This window comes from Leptonotus elevatus, chromosome 19, assembly GCF_054856555.1.
Source record: "Leptonotus elevatus isolate MCC_2025b chromosome 19, RoL_Lele_1.0, whole genome shotgun sequence".
NCBI classification, from domain to species: Eukaryota; Metazoa; Chordata; class Actinopteri; order Syngnathiformes; family Syngnathidae; genus Leptonotus; species Leptonotus elevatus.
The window spans coordinates 4,513,575-4,532,518 of NC_141257.1; the positions used below are offsets into that span (position 1 = coordinate 4,513,575).

Genomic DNA, 18,944 nt, shown 5'->3' on the forward strand with positions numbered 1-18,944 from the left:
ATCGAGTGTGGGGGGTGGGGGGGGGGTGGAGAGAGCAGGTAGGCGAGGGCGAGCAAGGAGCGCGTCACAAGGAGGGTGACAGCCACAGCTTTCACGTGCTCCAGTCTCCTCAGGATAAGCTGGTGAAATACTGCTGACTCACGATGCCTGCAATGGAGCACAGAGGGAAAAAAAATGAAAAGAAACTATGGGCTGACAACTAAATGGGATCTTCCACTAAGGCATTCCATACATTTAGGACCTTTAGTTTAACCCTGATAAAAAAAATGTCTTCCAATACAAGTGAACAAAAATGTAAAAAGGCACAGCCTCACTTAGCACTGATGCAAGAACGTGAAGACAAAAAAAGTCCATCGGAGTTTGCAGCCATCCATTTCGTCGGGCATTTTCAAAACAGTTTGTCCTCATTCAGGTCACAGGTGAGCCGATTGCGTATACCAGTTGACCTGGGTGAGGCCGGAAAAACCTTAGACCTGTCACTAGCCAATCAACACTCACAGGAGAAATAAGGGTCTCCAATTTAGCTAACATGTAAACGCTACACTGGGAGGCCGGAACTGAGATTCAAATCCATTACCTTAGAACTACAGAACAGGACCACAAATCCTGTCCCGTAAGTTTTTAACAAATCATTTCAAAATGATCTGATCCACTTTGACAGAGTTCGACTCCAAAACGTAAAATTAAAACTGATTTTGACCCAGCATAAAAAGTAAAATTATAAAATAAAATAAAAAATTAACAAATATTTAGATTTTTTTTTTTTATGAGGTCATCAAATGTGAATGTTAAATTTTAAGGCAAAATCCTTGTAACCTTATGAAAGTCCATGTTAAGAAACAATACAGTAATAATGTCATACAGGAAGTTGAACACAACAAAGACAGCCACACTGATAAAACACACGTTCCTTGGGGGAGGTAAAAACAGACACGCCATCCATTTATATGACTTGTGTGTCTGATTCGCTTTGATTTAATAATGTGTAATATTATATATTTATAATATGTATTTTAAGTGTAGGCAAGGAGACATTTTTGCTCTAAAATATTTTTTAAATCAAAAACAAAGAATGAAGGCACTGGTGTGATTTACAATTAAGAGTCATCATGCCATTCTAACCGCCAAAAATAATTTCAACTTTACATTTCCTTGGTTGCTCAATCTGATTTCAGCGCACTGTGCCCTTTGGTGCTATTCGGGACGAGTTTAATCAACCCAAACGTTCCTTTCTTTAAAACCCAGTAAGGTGTTTTTGTCTTCCACTAACACTTCCACTTCCACTTCCATCACTTCAAATTTCATTTTGTTCCCCAAATGTCCGACGATGAAAGCCACCAATGCAACCTACCTGCCTACCACTTTTACACCGGTTGCCAACAGCGGACGCAATCTGTTGTGGCAAACACGTTCATTTATTCTCCCGCTATTTGCTGTTTTAGTGAAAGATGGCAATCTTGCTAAATCACACGTCCACCACAACAGCACGCGGTCTGTAAGGAGTGAACGCACAATTTGGGAACTTTGTAAATCAGGCCTGATGCCGCCAAAAGAGTACAAAAAACCCCGCAAAAGGTAAAAAGCAAGACGATCCATATCAGTGACAGTGACTTGTCCGCGTTTTGCTCCATCCTCCTCCTTGAAAACAGACCTTCCCCTCTTTCCTGGCTTTTCTCCCGCTGCCGATTTAATTACCTTCTATATTTATCGGCGCTCGCGACGCTATTTTGGTTTCCTGAGTCTTCTGGCTGATATTGGTGGGCTACATTATTCAGCGCGGGAGCGCAGGCGGCCGCCGTCAGCCTTACAGGAAGGAACTGCCGGTCGTCGCTTTACAACCTCTCTTTTGATGTATGTCACACAGAAAAAATATGCATTTCAAGGGGGATGAAAGACGGCGTCCGTATTTGCTTAGCACCAAAGCATCGAGATCAAGACTGCAGACTCAAAGGTGCCAGCCAAGCGGACCCGCAGGCCGCTGTATGGATCGGCGTCCTCCACATTTGCCTGTGATTTATTATTGTTCCCCGGCAGAGGCCACAGTCATCTGAGAGATGATGGCCATATTGATCTGATAAACAGTTTCATTTACTGCCATTCATACCCACGTGCGCGCGCACACACGGCAGGAATAACCGAGCTTTCTGCTCCATCAATTCCCCACCACCTCCTCCACGTCTGCCGTGCTTCTCCTCCCCCTCCGGCCACCTCAGCCTCTCGACGCTCTTTAACCCGTTCATCTTCTGCTGCTTCCTCCTTCCTCCTCCTCCTCCTCCTCCTCCTCGCCAACACCTCTTAACTTCTCTTCTTTGTTCACGCCAAGCTTGTTTCTCACGACATGATTATCCCGCAGGAAACGTGTGACACGTAAGCGTTTAACCTTACCCTCAAAGGAGATACAGTATGTACATTTGTCCTGTCGTATTCCGTAGTGTTCCCGCGAGGAGACACTCTGGAGGATTCTTACATTTGGCTGTTCTTTTTAAAGCACCGCAACGAGAAAATTGCACGGAATATGAGGCTCAAAAAACGAGAGAACATCAGGCAAGTGTTTGAAAAGGATCATAAAGTGGACAAAGGAAACATCACAAAGCGTAGCCCCACTCTATAAGTTCATCACAAGGCCAAGAGAGGACTGTGACGCATTCTGAAATGTACTAGAATAATCTCATAAATGCCTACGAAAAATCAGAGCACCAATTTGAGGTATTCTAATACTTGGGATGTTACAGAAGACAAATGTTTAAATTGTTCCGTGATCATGCTTGGAATGCAAAACCTACGCATCTGAAATCATCTTTCTCAATTAAGATCAATGGAAATGCCATTAATCCGTTCCAGCATCCTCCTCAAGAAACAACCATTTTTGAGTCATGTTTTCTAATAAGGAAAATTGGATTCCATTATACTGTACTTTAGAAAAACATAATATTAAATGTATAGTATGCATTTTTCTAGCTTCTAGAAAGATTTGAATGTAACCTCACTCCATGACTCCCTCCGTCGCTAACCAAAGCCACGCCCCTCACAAATAAGCAGACGACTTGCAGCTGTACGTGCGTACAACCCAATAACATGCACTTTCACAAGTCGACATTTTCCACGCTGGTAGTATGGCTTATTCGTGTTGGAAAGTTGCCAAACATGAAATGGTAACGGTTTGTTGTTGTATTTTTTGGGGAGCTCGTATCTGTAAATCCGATCACTGGCATCGCAACAGGCCTGTGTACAAGAAGAGCTGCATCAAAAATGTTTATTCTGGTGGTGATTGTTTGCAGTGGTGTAGAATAGTGCAGCGTCATACTGAGAGGGCTGGTTATAAATTGTTGACCCACTCATGTAAGTAAATAAGGTTACCGAAATAAGAGATCATTCTCTTTTTGATACAAGTGCTCTCAAACAAAGAATCATTTTTGTAAAAGATAACTTTTTATGATTGGATCGGATTAAATGTGAATAAAACAAAACATATATTTCGGTATGATGATTATGGAAAATCATGATAAAGCCTACCAATGACAAGCTGTGAATGAAAACATTTTATAGGCTCAAATTTAGATTGTTTTTTGTTGTTGTTAATGAGCGTAATTTAGACTAAACGTAACCTACTCACTTGTATACTGTTCTTACATCGGACATTTTTATGGTGGGGGCTAATGTTGATATAATTTCGGGATCATTTCTGCTAATTAGCAGCTACTTTAAATGAATTTGCAGACCGCCGAGATGAAGTGCCCGCCTGACGTCGTGACTTAATCTGCCATTAGGCAGGACTTTGTACTCAGTAGATTCACGTCCTGTGTAATTGATGTGATGGGTCACACTCCTTTAATTAGCCTGACTGCTAACTGACATCAGCGAGAGGGTTATTGCGAAACTCGAGCAATTTAACAGTTTGGAAATCACACAACTGGTCTGACGGGCTTGACCGACGTGTGGCTCGCATGTCTTCCTGTGAGTGTGCATATTATTTGAGAGTAAACACTAAATGGCATCCACCAGGAAATGCATAACAATTCATAAACACACACACACACACACACACACGTACACGCACACCCACGCTAGAAGGCTTTCAGTTTCGAAATCAATCCCACATCCGTAGCTAATGCAGTGCTGGGCCCTCTTCAGGAAACATTAGGCCTATTAGTCAAAGTGTATGCATTCCTGTATATGCATGCGTGTGTGTGTGTGTGTGTGTGTGTGTGTTTGAGTGGGTGTGGAAGCCGCACACTCAGCACTAGCCGATCTCAGTGGATCCTATGAGGTCAGCAGGTGCAATAGGGAATGAGGGACCATCTTATAGCGCGTGTGCATGTGCGTGTGTTCCCTCCCTCGATATCCTCTGGACTCTTTATCGCTCTAAAATTATCCTCCATTTACTGGAAGTCAGGCCGAGATGGGGATGGGGGGGAGGGGGGGGGGGAGTATATGGGCACTCTTGTTTGAACGTCCAGCTAGATCACTTGTGGTTGGACAACTTGAGAGACAAATCGTTGTCTTCCTCTCCGTCAAATAGTGCAAGGTAATGTAATTCAATACTGTAACACAATAATACAGTGGAACTTCCGAAGTCAAATGCATCAAAATGCTCAAAGTAGAAGCAGAATTTTCTGGTGAAATAAGCCTGAAAATTCTACAAGGAGTTCAAATCATTATTTGTGATTTCAGCACAAATCTCGTCTGTTCAGTACGCATCGCAAGGATTAATGCCATACATTTTTCATGATGCCGCCACAGACACTGACAGTACTTTGAAAACATCTCGATTATTAATGTGACAATGTCACTGACCAGCTACTTTGACCAAACACACAAAATCAATACAGAGGCTAAACGCACTCATTTTTTTTTACGGGCAACAAACTAACAGTCAAATGCCTAAGAGGTCATTAATTTGGAATTTAACCAAACTATCATACGACATTGGGCGAGAGATCAGTTCAAACACAGAAAGGTATGGCTGATCCACTTACAGCTATGTTAAAGAAGCATGTTTTGTTCACTTTACGATATTACATCCATCCATCCATTATTAGTAGTAAAATGATACTTTAACATAATTATGAGATAAAACAGCTTTCCGGTCATATTTGACAAACTGGATGAGCTAAAACAAATGAGAGCCCATGGACACCTCGTGGAGAGAGAGAGAGAGCTGGAGCAACGGTTAGCTCGTTGCTAACGGCTAACCGAGTGCGTTCTTTCAAAGCAGGGAACGGGTGGAAATGGCTCCTCCACGCTAACATTCTGCCCCTTTAAACATTGTGTTTTAGCTCTCGTGCATTTCTCTTGGGTAGTTTTGACGTGGACCTTTGTGCTGCGTCGTGACAGGAATTCCCTTAGTTGAGGTTTTCCAAATAAGGGACGGTCGTTAATCGAGCGGTAAAAAAATAAATAAAATGCCGTTAAAGGCCCTTTAAGTTCACGAGATATTAACGCGATCATTTTGACACCCATAGTTTTAAACTTTAGGACATTTTACTTCTGTGTCATTTCTTTTATTTATATGTTGTGCTTTTTTTTCCAAGTATAACATCTATTTCACATTTCTAGGCTTTATATCTTGTTCAAGCCATTCCTTTAAGTATTAGTTTTCCCCAATCACATACTTTGGGGGCACTCCCTTTTTCCTTCACTCTTCCTTTATGCTTTTCCTTTTAAAATTCACCATCATTTTTTGTTTTGTCAAGTCTCTTGACCCTGTTATATGAGTTTTGTTGCTCTGTACATGTGAGCAATTTAAGTGGGGGAAAAAAAAGCTAAATATTAAATTATTGAATATTATTGAAAAAGCAAGAGCACATTTATTTTGTCATATTCATTTATTAAATTTATAATGGCCTGATCTCTTTACTTTAGGTGCCTCGACAGTCACGTTTTGGCCCTGCGCCAACATCATGTGAAACCCTAAATATTACAGCTTCCCGAGCTGCTAAAACATGAAACTCTTCTTCGTGTAGTATGTATGTGTAAGTTATACTGCCCCCTGGTGGCTAAGGCGCCCACACCAAAACTACCACAGCCATTGCAGCATCAAATGAGAATGCACAAACGTTTAATTCTTTACAATTCATTATTGTTCTATCACTGTATGCTTTTATAAAAGTAAAATACTATAGAGAGCAATTTGTCTGCTGGCATTTCCATTTCTTTCAAGACACAAGAGTCTTGAGTTAAAAGGAGCAAATTAAACTTGTAGGTCAAGGCACCGCTATATCTCCTTTGCAAAAATAAAATGAGAAATGTCTAATGTAGGTGCTGACATTGGACCTCAAACGCGACATTTATATCACATACCAACCAGTGATCATATCCATACACTCCATAGTTGCTTTTGTTCCCTCGCCTCACACGGCCCCCTGCCCTCCTCGTCTTCCTCACACTGTATTATATCCCCGGGGACAATGCGAGATGGATCAAGTCTCTGCAAATCAATATCACCCATTCATGTGGCTGCAGCTCATGCATGGTCATGTGAACCGGCACTCTCGCACATGCACGCACAAAAGTTGCTGAATCGATATAATTGCATCTGAACGAGCGCTGCTGGAGGAGGGTGAGGGGCGGAAATGGACTCAAAATGCGTTTTATGGTGATTGCAAAATAGATGGAAGTTGCTGGGAATTTCTTTCTTTTGGCATCAGCGATAATATTAGCCTCGACCGACGGCGGAAGGAAGTCTCCAGATAATAGGCGCATAGATTGGCCGATGCTACAAACCACGCAGGGTGGAAAAGTGTGAGGGAGGAGACGATGGAGGAAACTAATGGAGAGAGCAAGACAGTGAAGTCGGCCATTATAAATCATATCCACTCTTGGCGCCAGCCGCGTATCCTAGCAACCAGACAGACTCCGCATCCTTTCCGCCCCCTGTCTACAATATGTACCGCTCACAGCCTGGTAACTCTTATTACCCATAGTGCACTGGGCCATGCCCCAAAAACTCCTGACACACACGCTTATGGCGATGGCTGCCGCATCTACTGTACATTTGTTGTTGGTTTAGGGCTGGTGAGATCTAACAGGAACTGACTGTTGTGCCAACAAAAGAACTCACTGCACACGTTTCTAAACACACAGTATAAAAAATTTAACACTGACAAGTCTCAGGCAGGAATTATTCATGCATCTATTTCCTGTCATGCTTGTGCGTAAGTAGTTAGCTGGTGTCAGTTCAATTACTATTTTTCAGAAAAAATAAAAACATGACTTATTCTTTATAAAAATGAACATTCAATGGTATATTTTTCAACTGAGCTTCAAGTTGGATTATGAAAAATATGCCAATTTTTTTTATTTTTGTGTTGGATTAAAAAACAAATAAATTAATCAGACACATTTGCTGCTTCTTTTTTTTGACAGCCAAATGAAAATGGATAGAACAAATAATGCACAGATTCTATTCCAGTTGACTTTGGACCCTGGCCTCAGATGGAAAATATGAGCAATTTGAGCATCCCATATATTATAAGACTGATATTCGATCCTATTCGTTTCTATTTTGTGTTCTTTCCATCACCTCTCACACCCACTTAGACTACAGCTTAACATTTTTTTTTAAGTACAAAATATAACGGATTTCATTTTTGCTGCTGCAATGTTAGACTTACCCATCTTTTAAACAGCTCAAGTGTGCTTTGGCATGAGAATGTTTTGTCACAGTTGCGGCCCTTTTTTTGTGTAATTCTGACGACACGTTTGATGACACTAAACACACTTTGCACGCTGCTTGTGCTCCTGCATGGGTTAGGCATCAGCCTCAATGCCTACTTTTCACAATCTGAGTGGTCAGGAGGACACAAACACACAATATGTGTGTGTATATAAATGTGTCCGTGTGTGAGTGCAACAAGAACGACGCACTCAGCAACCACTCAGTCATCCCATAGTCCAAGTGCCACCACAAGTAGGTGGTATGAGAGCAAAATAGCGTTTGAGAAATGAAGGACAAAGTAGCCAGTGTGTAAGTAATAAGTACACATACAAAGAGAACACAAGCACGCCACCTTGTGGACCGGGAAAGGCATGGCTCTCCCATGGTGCTTTTCCTGTTGAATGAATCAAATAAAATGATTTGCGTTCGGCTAAACAGAGAGCATAAAGCACACCATTAATTTTGTTTGTTAACAGTCAGTTGGGTGGATTTGTGCCAGCACATTAAATTCTTCTATTTAACACTGTGTGCAAAGTGACTGACTGAAGGATGCTTTAGAGGTTTTCAAGGGTACCACTTCTTTTAATCTAGAAGATAAAACCTCTTTTAACATTTAATGAGATTCAGAGAGGGGGGGGGGGAAGTAAAAGAAAAAAATATATATAAAAGATAGCAAAAGCGCTCTTCCTAAAGCAATAGGATCATACTGTACACTCAAATCCTGGAGGATAATGAATTAAATTAACTTTTCATTTAATCTCTCGCCTCTTATCTTAAAACTGTACAGCCAAGTTTATGCAGATAAGCTTAGGTTTAATCTCTGACTTGGTAATTATGTTTTCTGTCTATTGTCAGCCTTCAAAAACCTCATTCCTGGTGTGTCATTGCACAAGGTGGACACCATCTTTAAAAAAAAATCCAGTATCTTAAACCTCTGACACACTTTCATTAGGAAACCTCTGACACACTTTCACGTGACAAATAATCGTGGAGCAGGGTGAGGAACCTAAGGCCTGGGGAACATATAATACGGCCAGAGATTTCACGCACTTGGTCTAAAATTGGTCTATAACTTGTATTTGTGCTCAAATATCTCTTGCTTATTACAACAGCTACAGCAATGCTAGTTTTGTTAGCCATTCTATGGCATTTTGCATTGTGTGTTAACATGATGCTGGTGGAATTACATACATTATTCTGTTTGTGCTGCTTTTGTAGACTCCAATGCAATTCTAAAAATATGCAGAACATCAGAAACACATTCAACTCATGCCAATACCTATAATGTATAATAAAGAACATTTGTTCTGCTATTAATCAGTTTATTCATATTTAGTATGCCACCTACCATTTGTGTAGACTTGATGGTAGAATTGTTGCAACCTTCGGCTCGTCCCATCAGGAGGCCTTCACCCGTTTAAAGCATGAGAGTTCTACGATGACAGAGAGCTCACATTACTTGAGTAAAAGACAAGTAAACACACATATAATATAAACTTAATGTATCGTACTCGTCAGTAGCTCATGCAGCAATAGTATACGAATGTTCAAGCTTGATAGGCTGAATAAACAGTAAGTATAAGTTGCTCACATCTTTGTCACTTTACTGTGCATAGTGTGAAAGATACGTTGCTATAAATACCATTTGTCCTGAGTAAAATTTTAATTGAACTTAATTGGCCTTTAATTCCATGAGGATCGAGTCACGCAGTTTGTTATCAAGGCCATGTCGCTCGCACTTTTTTTATTTAGCTGTTATTGTGTCATTGGTTCTTTGCAATTATCGCAATGTTTACGTACCTTTTTTTAGGGCGTAATTCGAAGGAAAACTGTTTTAATACCATTGTCTTTTTCTTTTTTATCATACACGTGACCACAACTACTTCGAACAGCGACGTCAACAAATTAGCTTTGTTTTCAAAAGCACTGCTGTGTTCACTGACATTCGGGCAAATATTTATACCAATTAGTTAAAGTAGTCAGACCGGCAGAAAATTCCACTGCCTACTTGAAATTATAATATAACTAAACATCTACAATAGCATTAAGATACATTTGGATTTGTGTACAATTATCCTCTTGTGGCGTATTATCCTGCTGCATGTGTTCGTAAGGCGTAATCCCTATTTCCCGTTAAGTCGTTTTGCGCGGAGTGTACGTGAACGCAACATGACAAACTCTCGACAATTTTCCTACTCCGTCGTAGGACCACCGTTAAACATGCTTAGAATGGCGGAGTGGGATCCACCTGCCAAGGAGCAGAGGTACGTTTAAATTTTTTGACGCTTTTAATTCCCTGAGATCCGTTCTTGTGGCTTACGACGCGATTTCAACACTACTACGTTGTTTTCTTTAACGAGTTGACAACCCAGTCGGTAGCTAGTGGCAAGTTCCCGTTTGCCTGTGTGGCGAAGTGCACCGAACTTCCATACCAAATATTTATCTTTTTAGAACTTCTCTTAATGTGTACGGAGTTGATCACGAATGTGTGATTTGTAGAAGGGTTTTCTACCTTTTGGTATATTCGGCGCATAGTGTGTCTTGTTCCGTTGGATGCTTTTTGGAACAACAACTTTTAAACTCCCCATATTGGCTGTGCCTGTCAGGTCTAAGAATGACGACTTTTAGCACTAAACGTATTTTTTTTTGTTTTACGTATGTGTGTGTTTGTAAAACAGCCGACTGTAAGTTTATGTGTTGTTTATACGTGTTGTCAAGTTCTGCGAGAATGGATCGTCAGGGAAGTACCAGACTGCATGTCAGCAATGATAAGGAAAATGTCATGGTCAAAGTTCAACGTATAGACAAGGGGAGAGGAACCGAACCGAAGGCCAATGGACCATTTATGGTGGCTGTGGCGCCCCGCGTATTTGATCTGGTCTGCCATACATTTATAAACCTCAGCACATATACATGCATCCAATAGCCAGGGTCACCAGTTAATCCCTTGTCTTAATTACGGGATATTTTAAAAGAATGTATGTGGCTTGAGCGCGGTTTGCACACCTGCTTCAAGAGTTTTGAGGTCTGGGTTCGAATCTGGAACTCAAAATCAGGGGAAATGACTGTCACGTCTGAATTTCCACCATTTGAAACAACTTGTCTTTTGAAATGCAAATTATTTTTCGTGTTCGGTATCACAATGAAGTAATTAACTTTGCATAACGTCGTCATTTTTGACTGACCTTTCACATAGAGAAGAAGGCTAAAAATGATCATTCAAGCTATTTCGACCGTTTTCTCAATCACCATGTGTTCTGTGCATGTTGCAGCTCCTGGTTATTAAGTTGGCTCCCGTCGTGGTGCCCCACTTCCCCCTCTCAGCTTAAAGATGCGGAGGAAAAAATGCTGAAAAGTAAGTGATGTCGCAACAATGGTTGTGTGTGTGTGTTACAAACCTCTTATTGATCCGTTTCTTCCCCGCAGGTGTAAAACAGCCTTTCTCCAGACAGCATGTCCGCATCTCCAACGGAAACTACCTATGGACCATCGCGTTCCAGCCATCTTCCGCCCCGCAGTCCAGGCCCCCTCTGGTTCTGCTGCACGGCTTCGGCGGCGGCGTGGCCCTGTGGTCTCAAAATCTGGACTCGCTCTCCAGCGGCGGCGCGGTCTACGCTTTGGACCTGCTGGGCTTCGGCCGAAGCAGCCGCCCGCTGTTCAGCGGCGAGCCCGAGGGGGCCGAGGAGCAGTTCGTGGAAGCCCTGGAGGAATGGAGGGAGAAGGTGGGCCTGGAGGAAATGCTGCTGCTGGGACACAACCTGGGAGGATATTTGTCAGCTGCCTACGCCCTCAGATACCCAGAAAGGTGTTATACCTGCTTTCTTGATTATTATTCCTAAAGGTATATTTAACGGAAACTTTTTTTTTTTTTTAGGCACCCCAGCACAATATACTGTAGAGTTTAATTTGTTCCGTTGCTACGCTTGAAGTTCAAAGCAAATCATCCTTCCCCATTGAAATGAATGCAAATAGCATTTCAAGTAAAAAAATAATTGCTAATATATCAATTATTATTACATCTCATTAGATTGTGCACCTGCCAGGTAAAAATTCATTGTGCTCACTAACAATTTCAATTTGGTGTGCGTGCGTGCGCGCAGGGTAAAACATTTGCTGCTGGTAGAGCCGTGGGGGTTCCCCGCCCGTCCCGAGAACCCCCACCATAACTCCATCCCAGTGTGGATCAGAGCCATGGGGGCCGTCATGAGCCCCTTCAACCCGCTGGCGGGCCTCAGGCTGGCCGGGCCTTTAGGTTGGTACAGTACACACATTGGATTACAATTGATCAACCTCCCGGTCCTGACAGATTGCAAAAGCATCGTGACGAAACATAAACATGTGGTTTAAATAGCGGCGGCGGTTAAAGTTGAAGGGCGACACTAACAGTACATCACAGCGGTGCGAGCGCTGCGTGGCTGCAGGGAGGATTGCGACGAGTAGCTCGCGTTGCATCAATGGAATCGCCCGTCGGTTGTTGTGAGAAATGAGGCCGTCCTATGCTAGGGAAATACCACCGATTGATTTGTTCGCATGGTCACATGTCTCAAACGGCAAACCAGTGTTTGTGTGCTTGTAGAGTATGTTCATGGGTGAAATAACGCCGCAGGACTGGACGAACATTTTCACATCCATCAGTGTCCTTTCCAAGTAAAATGTGTGTATTTCCACGAATACACATTTTTAAGAAGAAAAAAAAAAAGTGCTACTTTTACGAAATAAGTCATGTGTTTTTATTTTTTTTAATCGAACTCAAAATCAAAATAAAGTCATACATTTCTGAGATAAAAATGATTGCAAGATTAAAAAGCCAACCAGTAGATGGCACCATTCCAAAAATAACCACTATTATTCTTTTGTGTTTTAATTCCTCCCTTCAGGCCCAACGCTGGTCCAAACAATCAGGTCCGACTTCAAGCAGAAATATTCCTCCGTGTTTGACGACAACACGGTTGCCAACTACATCTACCATCTGAACGCTCAGACTCCCAGGTGAGCACTTTGTGCACCGAGAGCATCCATTTTTGTTTCGCAAAACTTCTTGAAGACGTGACCGTCCCCCCCGTTTTAGCGGCGAAACGGCTTTCAGGAACATGACCATCCCGTACGGCTGGGCCAAGCGGCCCATGCTGGAGCGCATCGGCCAGGTGCGGGCGGGAATTCCTATTTCTTTTGTCTACGGATCACGCTCCAGCATCGACAGCGCCTCGGGATACGCCTTCAAGAAAATCAGGCCGGAGGTGGGAATCACGGTAGGTTGCTTTTCCGTGGCTCTCGTGCCAATGCAGCACAGTGAACCCTCGTTTACTGTTGGGGGGGGGGGGGGGGGGGGTTGCGTTGCAGGCCAACTGGCGATTGCTGAAAATCCTCGCTTAAAAAAAAAAAAAAAAAAGTATTAGGGTTGAACAAGTATAAAAACGGAAGAATTTTTGTAAGGTCTTTCTTCCCATGTATTTTCTAACATAAGAAATAAATTACTCTGTATTACAATAAACAATCGGATTTATTATAAATAAATGTTTTGGTCTTAATAGGTTAGGCTTACATAAAAAAAAAAAAAAGGCAAATGAAGCATGAATTAATATGAATATTATTACAATATTTTGGGGAGTTAGACTGGAGCATATTAATGGCATTTGCGTTCATTTCAATGGAGAAAGACTGACTTGAGAGATGTTGTAATTTGTTGATTCATTATTTAAAAAAATATTTTGAATACAAAATATGAGTGGATTGTTTTATCATTCAAATGATCTGTTTTGCATCATTTCGCATGCATATTTAAGCTTTATTTTCTTTTACCTCATTACCTGGTCCACTTTAAAAGTCAAATGTCACTCTGACGCACAAGTTTGCTAGCTAGTTAGCTTGCGAGCTAACGTTCTATCTATCTATATCTATCTGGGAAATTAAATTTACAAAATAATTCTATTCACCTTCTACTTGTCAGGTGATTCGAGGAGCAGGCCATTACGTTTTCGCCGACCAGCCTGAAGACTTCAACCACACGGTCCTCCGCATCTTCGCCTGGACGAAAAGGAACAGCACAGACTTTGGCCCAAAGCCGTGACACCTCTTGACTTTTTTTATTTTATTTTATTTTTATTTTTTTTAAAGCTAACACACTCTTTGAAGTAAACCCCACCACGCAACAGGGACGGTTGAAACCATTTCGGCTTTCTCTCTCATGCACTTTAGCGACCGGTGACGCTTGTCTGCCAGTTGGAATAAACTCTCTCGAGGCCTCCGAGGATTGCGTCAAATAGCCTGTGTGAATAATGCGATCATAATAATGCCTTTGGGAAAAGATGTTGGGCAACTCTTATCTGGATCTGGAAGGACAATTCTCCGAATTGGACATCTTGTTCGGAGCGCGGATCTATACAGAATGTTCTCACAGATACGAGGGGGGAAAAGTAAATAGGACAAAGGGCAAGTGCTCGTCTGCGCGCGCACGCGCGTGTAGGTTCTAGGAATCGTCAACCGTCTCAACCAGCAGGTGTCAGCACAGCACATTGCCTCCTCGAGGCCGCTGCACCAACAAAAATCCAACATCCATGAGTGTTAAAGGACAGCCAGTGATCCTCTTAAGAGTCTCGACACACACACGCGCACACACACACAATAGAGTCAGAGCTGGGTGTGTTTGACTCAAAATAGACTTCCTGTTTCAAGTTTTTTTTTTTTTTAAGAACACAAAAGACATCAATTTAAGCGCTATTAGCCAAGAAATGTGTGTCTGCCTATGTCATTTTGAACATTTGACTTGTAAATAAAAATCCCAACCTGAAGTTTGAAACTCTTGATGTACTGTAGAATTGATTTATGATTTTAGGGCTTACGCTGTCATTCATTGTAGCGAACCAGCAGGAAGTTGATTCAACACGTTTAGCCATATTAACGTTAAAACATGTTCATTTTACTTTCTTTTTTTTCATTTTTTTCATTGCACATATAGAATGAGAGATCTGCACACTCGTAGGACAACTCTAGGTTGTACTAGTTACTACTCGTGGGCATTTTGGTGTTACGAGAGCCTGTCTTTGGGCCTAGTTACTAGTAAGGTTTATTTGCGTATTAGTCGGGCAAAAGTAAGACATAGTCGGCCCCGAGATGGATGTTAAGGATATGGAACAAATGTTAGAACATCTTTCCATACTTCACTGACCATTTATACAAACAGCGTGAAAAGCATCGAGTGCAGTGTTGAACTGAACATCTGACAGTACTCCCACACACAAAGATGATATTTTAGTACTCTACTGTTTTAAGTTTAGTATAGAACTGTATCCTAAAAAAAACAATTTTTAACAACCAACTAAGTGTCATTATTACCGTTGTAAAGGTTGAAGGGTATTCACTACCCCCCCCCCCCCCCCCCGCGGTCTGGCTTGTGAGTGAAGGTCCCTGCTGCATCTGTCAGTTTGTGTCAATGCACAGACATCAGCGGCGCAGCACTTGCAGCGTCTCCTGGCAACAGCGTTGTCACGGCGACCACGTCTGTTGGACTGCCAAGCTCCCGGAAGTAACGCTGCGCTCAGACACGGTGATTATGGGTTGTTGCTACATGCGGACGCCCTGCCGACAAACATGTTTGATCCCCATAGTCTGCGTTCTTGATCATAAAAATACATGGATGATTTATACACTGATGTGTTTATTAATTAGAAATACCTAAAAAAAAAAAAATATATATATATATATATATATATATATGTGTCTAGGTGTGTGTATAAAGTATGTGTACTGTATATAAATGTATTTTTAACAAAACATTTCTTTTATATCCTCTTCTTGGATAAAAACAATAATAATATCGCAATTAAATAACTAAAGTAACCCCCAAAAATTATTGTAGTGGTTTATTTTACAAATCTTTTGTATTTTTTTCATTTTACTAAAATGTATTACAATTATTCATAGATTAAATTAAAACATTTACCTTGTTTTATTTTGAAGTGAACTAATAAATTAATGACACTTCTTAGATTAATTATCAAATAAATTAATTAATTAATATAGAACTATTATTAAATATGACCATTTCAATGGCTCAGCGTATCCTTACAATACACTTTCATTTCACAGTTCAATTGTAAAAAAAAATATATATATATATATACATAAAAAATTATTTTAATTTTTTAAACTGATCAAAAATATTAATGCTATAAGATATTTTTGTGTGACAATATTTTTGTATACTTTTTAAGAATAATTAATAATTATCAAAAAATACAACATATTAAACATTCATATTCTTATAAAGATTTTCTAATCTAACTATTCAAAAGAAAAATATTTTTGTATAAGTATGCGCCATTTTTGTGACATGTCTACAAATAATTTCGATTTTTCAAATATTCTCATCTATTTTCCCATTCAACTGAAAGCATTAACTACAGCAATAATTGTCGGTGGTTCATGCAATTCCCTAAATAATTAAATTCATAAACTATGAAACGTCATCAAAATATGCATATTTTTTACACTGTACCTGTATATCCTAACACATTGAAATATATATAATCTGAATAGCCCAGCATATCCACATTCATACAGCACTTTCCTTTCATTAATGTGTACATGCGTAATTCGCAATTACCAGAGCCTGCACGCTTATTCGTCGTCTCCGTGTCACCCACACAGTCCTACGGGAACACAATCATGCCATTAGCACAAAATGAGTGAAGTGACAGTTAGCTCACGTCCTGTGAAAGCCTCCATTAACACATCAGTGGCTTTGACTTCTTTAGTAGTAATCAGCAGCATCGTGCGCTGCTTTACAGACGACAACAACACTAAATGCATGCTTTTTTCCCCTCTTTTTTTGTTTTGTTTTGCACAATAAGACAGTTGTCCTATCCTCTAGGCCTTTTGGGTGTTTGGAAAGTCTTCACAGGAGGAACAAACTACATTTATGAATAAGTATAATGCAATGAGCAACAGTATTTGGGAGTCTAAATTTTGTAAAGCAAAAAAAAAAAGTTGTCCTTATTAGCTTAGCTGCTGCCTCACATAATGGTAGCTAACAGCAACACGCCATTATTTTACAGAGGAGTCAAGAAAATTGCAGGAAAAGCCTACTAGAACAAGCAAAGCGGGTAAATGTAACTCATTAAGAAACTGTACCCAAAAGTAAGTAACTATAACTTAGTAACTGCCATGAAAAGCCTACGAGCATATCTGAACTTTTTGCAGTGTTACTCAGAGGCATTCCATTGGGCCAATCGTCTCTTCTTTCACAACACTGCATACCTTCTCCTGTGGCATTTTCCAACACAAAAGATAACACTGGCATCAATTCATTCAAGATTAGGCTGCTGTTGCAAACCACATAATGAAGTTAAAAAGTTCCAAAGCAGCTGCAAGTCGAGTGGTCTGAAACTAAAAATAAAGCGAAGACAGCTGGCAGGGAGGAATAGGTCGGCTGTGAGGCGCATTGGGCAGCTGTGGGGGGGGGGGGGGGGGGGTCCAGTAGGCCAGACAGGTGACATGACATGACATGACACTAAGAATAATTCAAACCACTCAATGGCCACATTAGGAACACCAATAAATGTTTTCCTCATCTTTTTTTTTTTTTAAATCTACTATCTCACCATCATCTGGTTTCTTGCTTATAAAGAAATATTACACCCAAAAAAAAGTCAATTTATTGCGCATCATTTGCTTCACTGACTACTTTTTAATAGAACTGTCAGGTGTTTTGTTGTAAAAATGGGGTTACATGGTGTCCAAATTGACCAACTAAAAATACTTGGTGATTGGTGCACATTTCAGAACACTAATAGGATTAAGTGCAACAGACTGTGGGTGCACGCTGACCCGGCAGGCGCACAAGGAGATCATCTGTCACGTGCTCATCATGTTCCGAGCCAAGTGGGACAAAATTGTGCGGTGCATACCACAATAAAATATTGTGAAGTACGTTTTGTGCTCTGAGTAGTGTTGGAAAATAACCAAGTACAAATACATCAGGTATCTGTACTTCACTTGTCCATTGTCCTACGCAATAATCTGTGCTTTGTACTCCTTAATTTGTCAAAAGGGTGTGTTACTTTTTACAACCTGGACTTCCAGTATCTTGCTTATTTATTTATTTATTTATTTATTTAGCTGTACCTAGACGGTGACCCAAGCACCTTTTGGTTCCAAGATTTGTTTAGCCACAGCTAACAAAACTGGGCTCCACTTTTGTCATGTTGCAGAATACTAATATAACGTTTTATAAAATCAGGGGTTTGGGGGGCGGGGTGGGGGTGTATATTTCCAAACATTTGACACATCTCAGTAATTCACGAAACATACATTCACTATTTTAACATGCAGATGCACAGGCACCCAAAATAGAACACTACTTACTTTCTGAGTCTTCTTTCAATTTCTGAACTTCTCTTTCTGGGACGTTTTTACGAAAAGTGAAGCCAGGTGTCACGAGAGCGGCCATTTTGGAAATGAGAGTTGTTCCGGTGTTGACCTGACGAATCAGGAAAAAAAAGTCCTGAGTGCCATAAAGATTGACCCTCTATATTTGAAAAGTCGAGCTAAAACTTGGTTTTGACATGCCTTTGCCTTTTGATATGTCTTAATTTCAAAATAACAAAAAATCTCACTTTGAGTTCTTGGCAGCACTTTCGTATCCCTAGCGTGATGCATTATGGGAATTCTGGTTGTTTGTGCACGTGACGTGACAGCCTGCCTCTGGCACTTGACGCTTTTAGTGCTTCATTCACATAATTTTTTTTTTTAATCACGCGGTGACCTTGTGTGTGCGCGAGTTGATGCTGTGCGGATTACACGGGCCGCCGCGTGTTTTGTGTGTCGTTGCGTCATGACGCGCAATGTGTGCGGGCACATCCTCGAGCGACTGATCCGATAGTCTGATCCCCATCTCTTTGTGGAATACTAGGCCAGATGTTGCACAGATTAGACTACAACTCGCGCACTTATTTGTGAACGGGGGAGGGAAGTGTGTTTGAAAAACAAAACAAAATATTGTGTTAAATAAAAACGTTCAAGAAAAACAAAGCGGGAGAATTTTAGCTTTAACTTTTTCCATTCATTCATTCTAGAAAATGATGAAAAGCATTAACACTGCACAATTAAGCAACATATTTCAAATAACTTTTTTTTTTTTTACTTAAAACATTTGTCAATAAATGAAAACCATAAACATTACAATGTTGATTTAATATACAGTGAGACACTTTTTCCAAGTCAAATCAAATTAGTACTGTTAATGCTAATATCACACAATTACAGGGGAAGTTAACCCCAACATTTCTGA

At 40.7% G+C, this 18,944-nt stretch overlaps 1 protein-coding gene and 2 long non-coding RNA genes across 3 annotated transcripts; 1 reads left to right on the top strand and 2 right to left on the bottom strand.

Moving 5' to 3' along the window:
* Positions 1 to 22: 22 nt before the first annotated feature.
* LOC147157599 (uncharacterized) lies at positions 23 to 11,404 on the bottom strand. Its single transcript, XR_015091394.1, has 3 exons — positions 11,056 to 11,404; positions 9,006 to 9,090; positions 23 to 147 (listed from the first exon to the last, which is right to left on the bottom strand). It is a non-coding gene; the product is annotated as an uncharacterized LOC147157599 (long non-coding RNA).
* abhd5b (abhydrolase domain containing 5, lysophosphatidic acid acyltransferase b) lies at positions 9,821 to 14,456 on the top strand. The gene is made up of 7 exons (XM_086063241.1): positions 9,821 to 9,921; positions 10,930 to 11,012; positions 11,084 to 11,462; positions 11,758 to 11,909; positions 12,535 to 12,646; positions 12,726 to 12,906; positions 13,605 to 14,456. The coding sequence occupies exons 1-7, from the start codon at positions 9,827 to 9,829 to the stop codon at positions 13,722 to 13,724; spliced, it is 1,122 nt and encodes a 373-aa protein (XP_085919367.1). The 5' UTR covers positions 9,821 to 9,826; the 3' UTR covers positions 13,725 to 14,456.
* On the bottom strand, positions 12,457 to 18,258 carry LOC147157601 (uncharacterized). The gene is made up of 4 exons (XR_015091393.1): positions 18,020 to 18,258; positions 16,260 to 16,305; positions 13,591 to 13,681; positions 12,457 to 13,025 (listed from the first exon to the last, which is right to left on the bottom strand). It is a non-coding gene; the product is annotated as an uncharacterized LOC147157601 (long non-coding RNA).
* Positions 18,259 to 18,944: the final 686 nt, after the last annotated feature.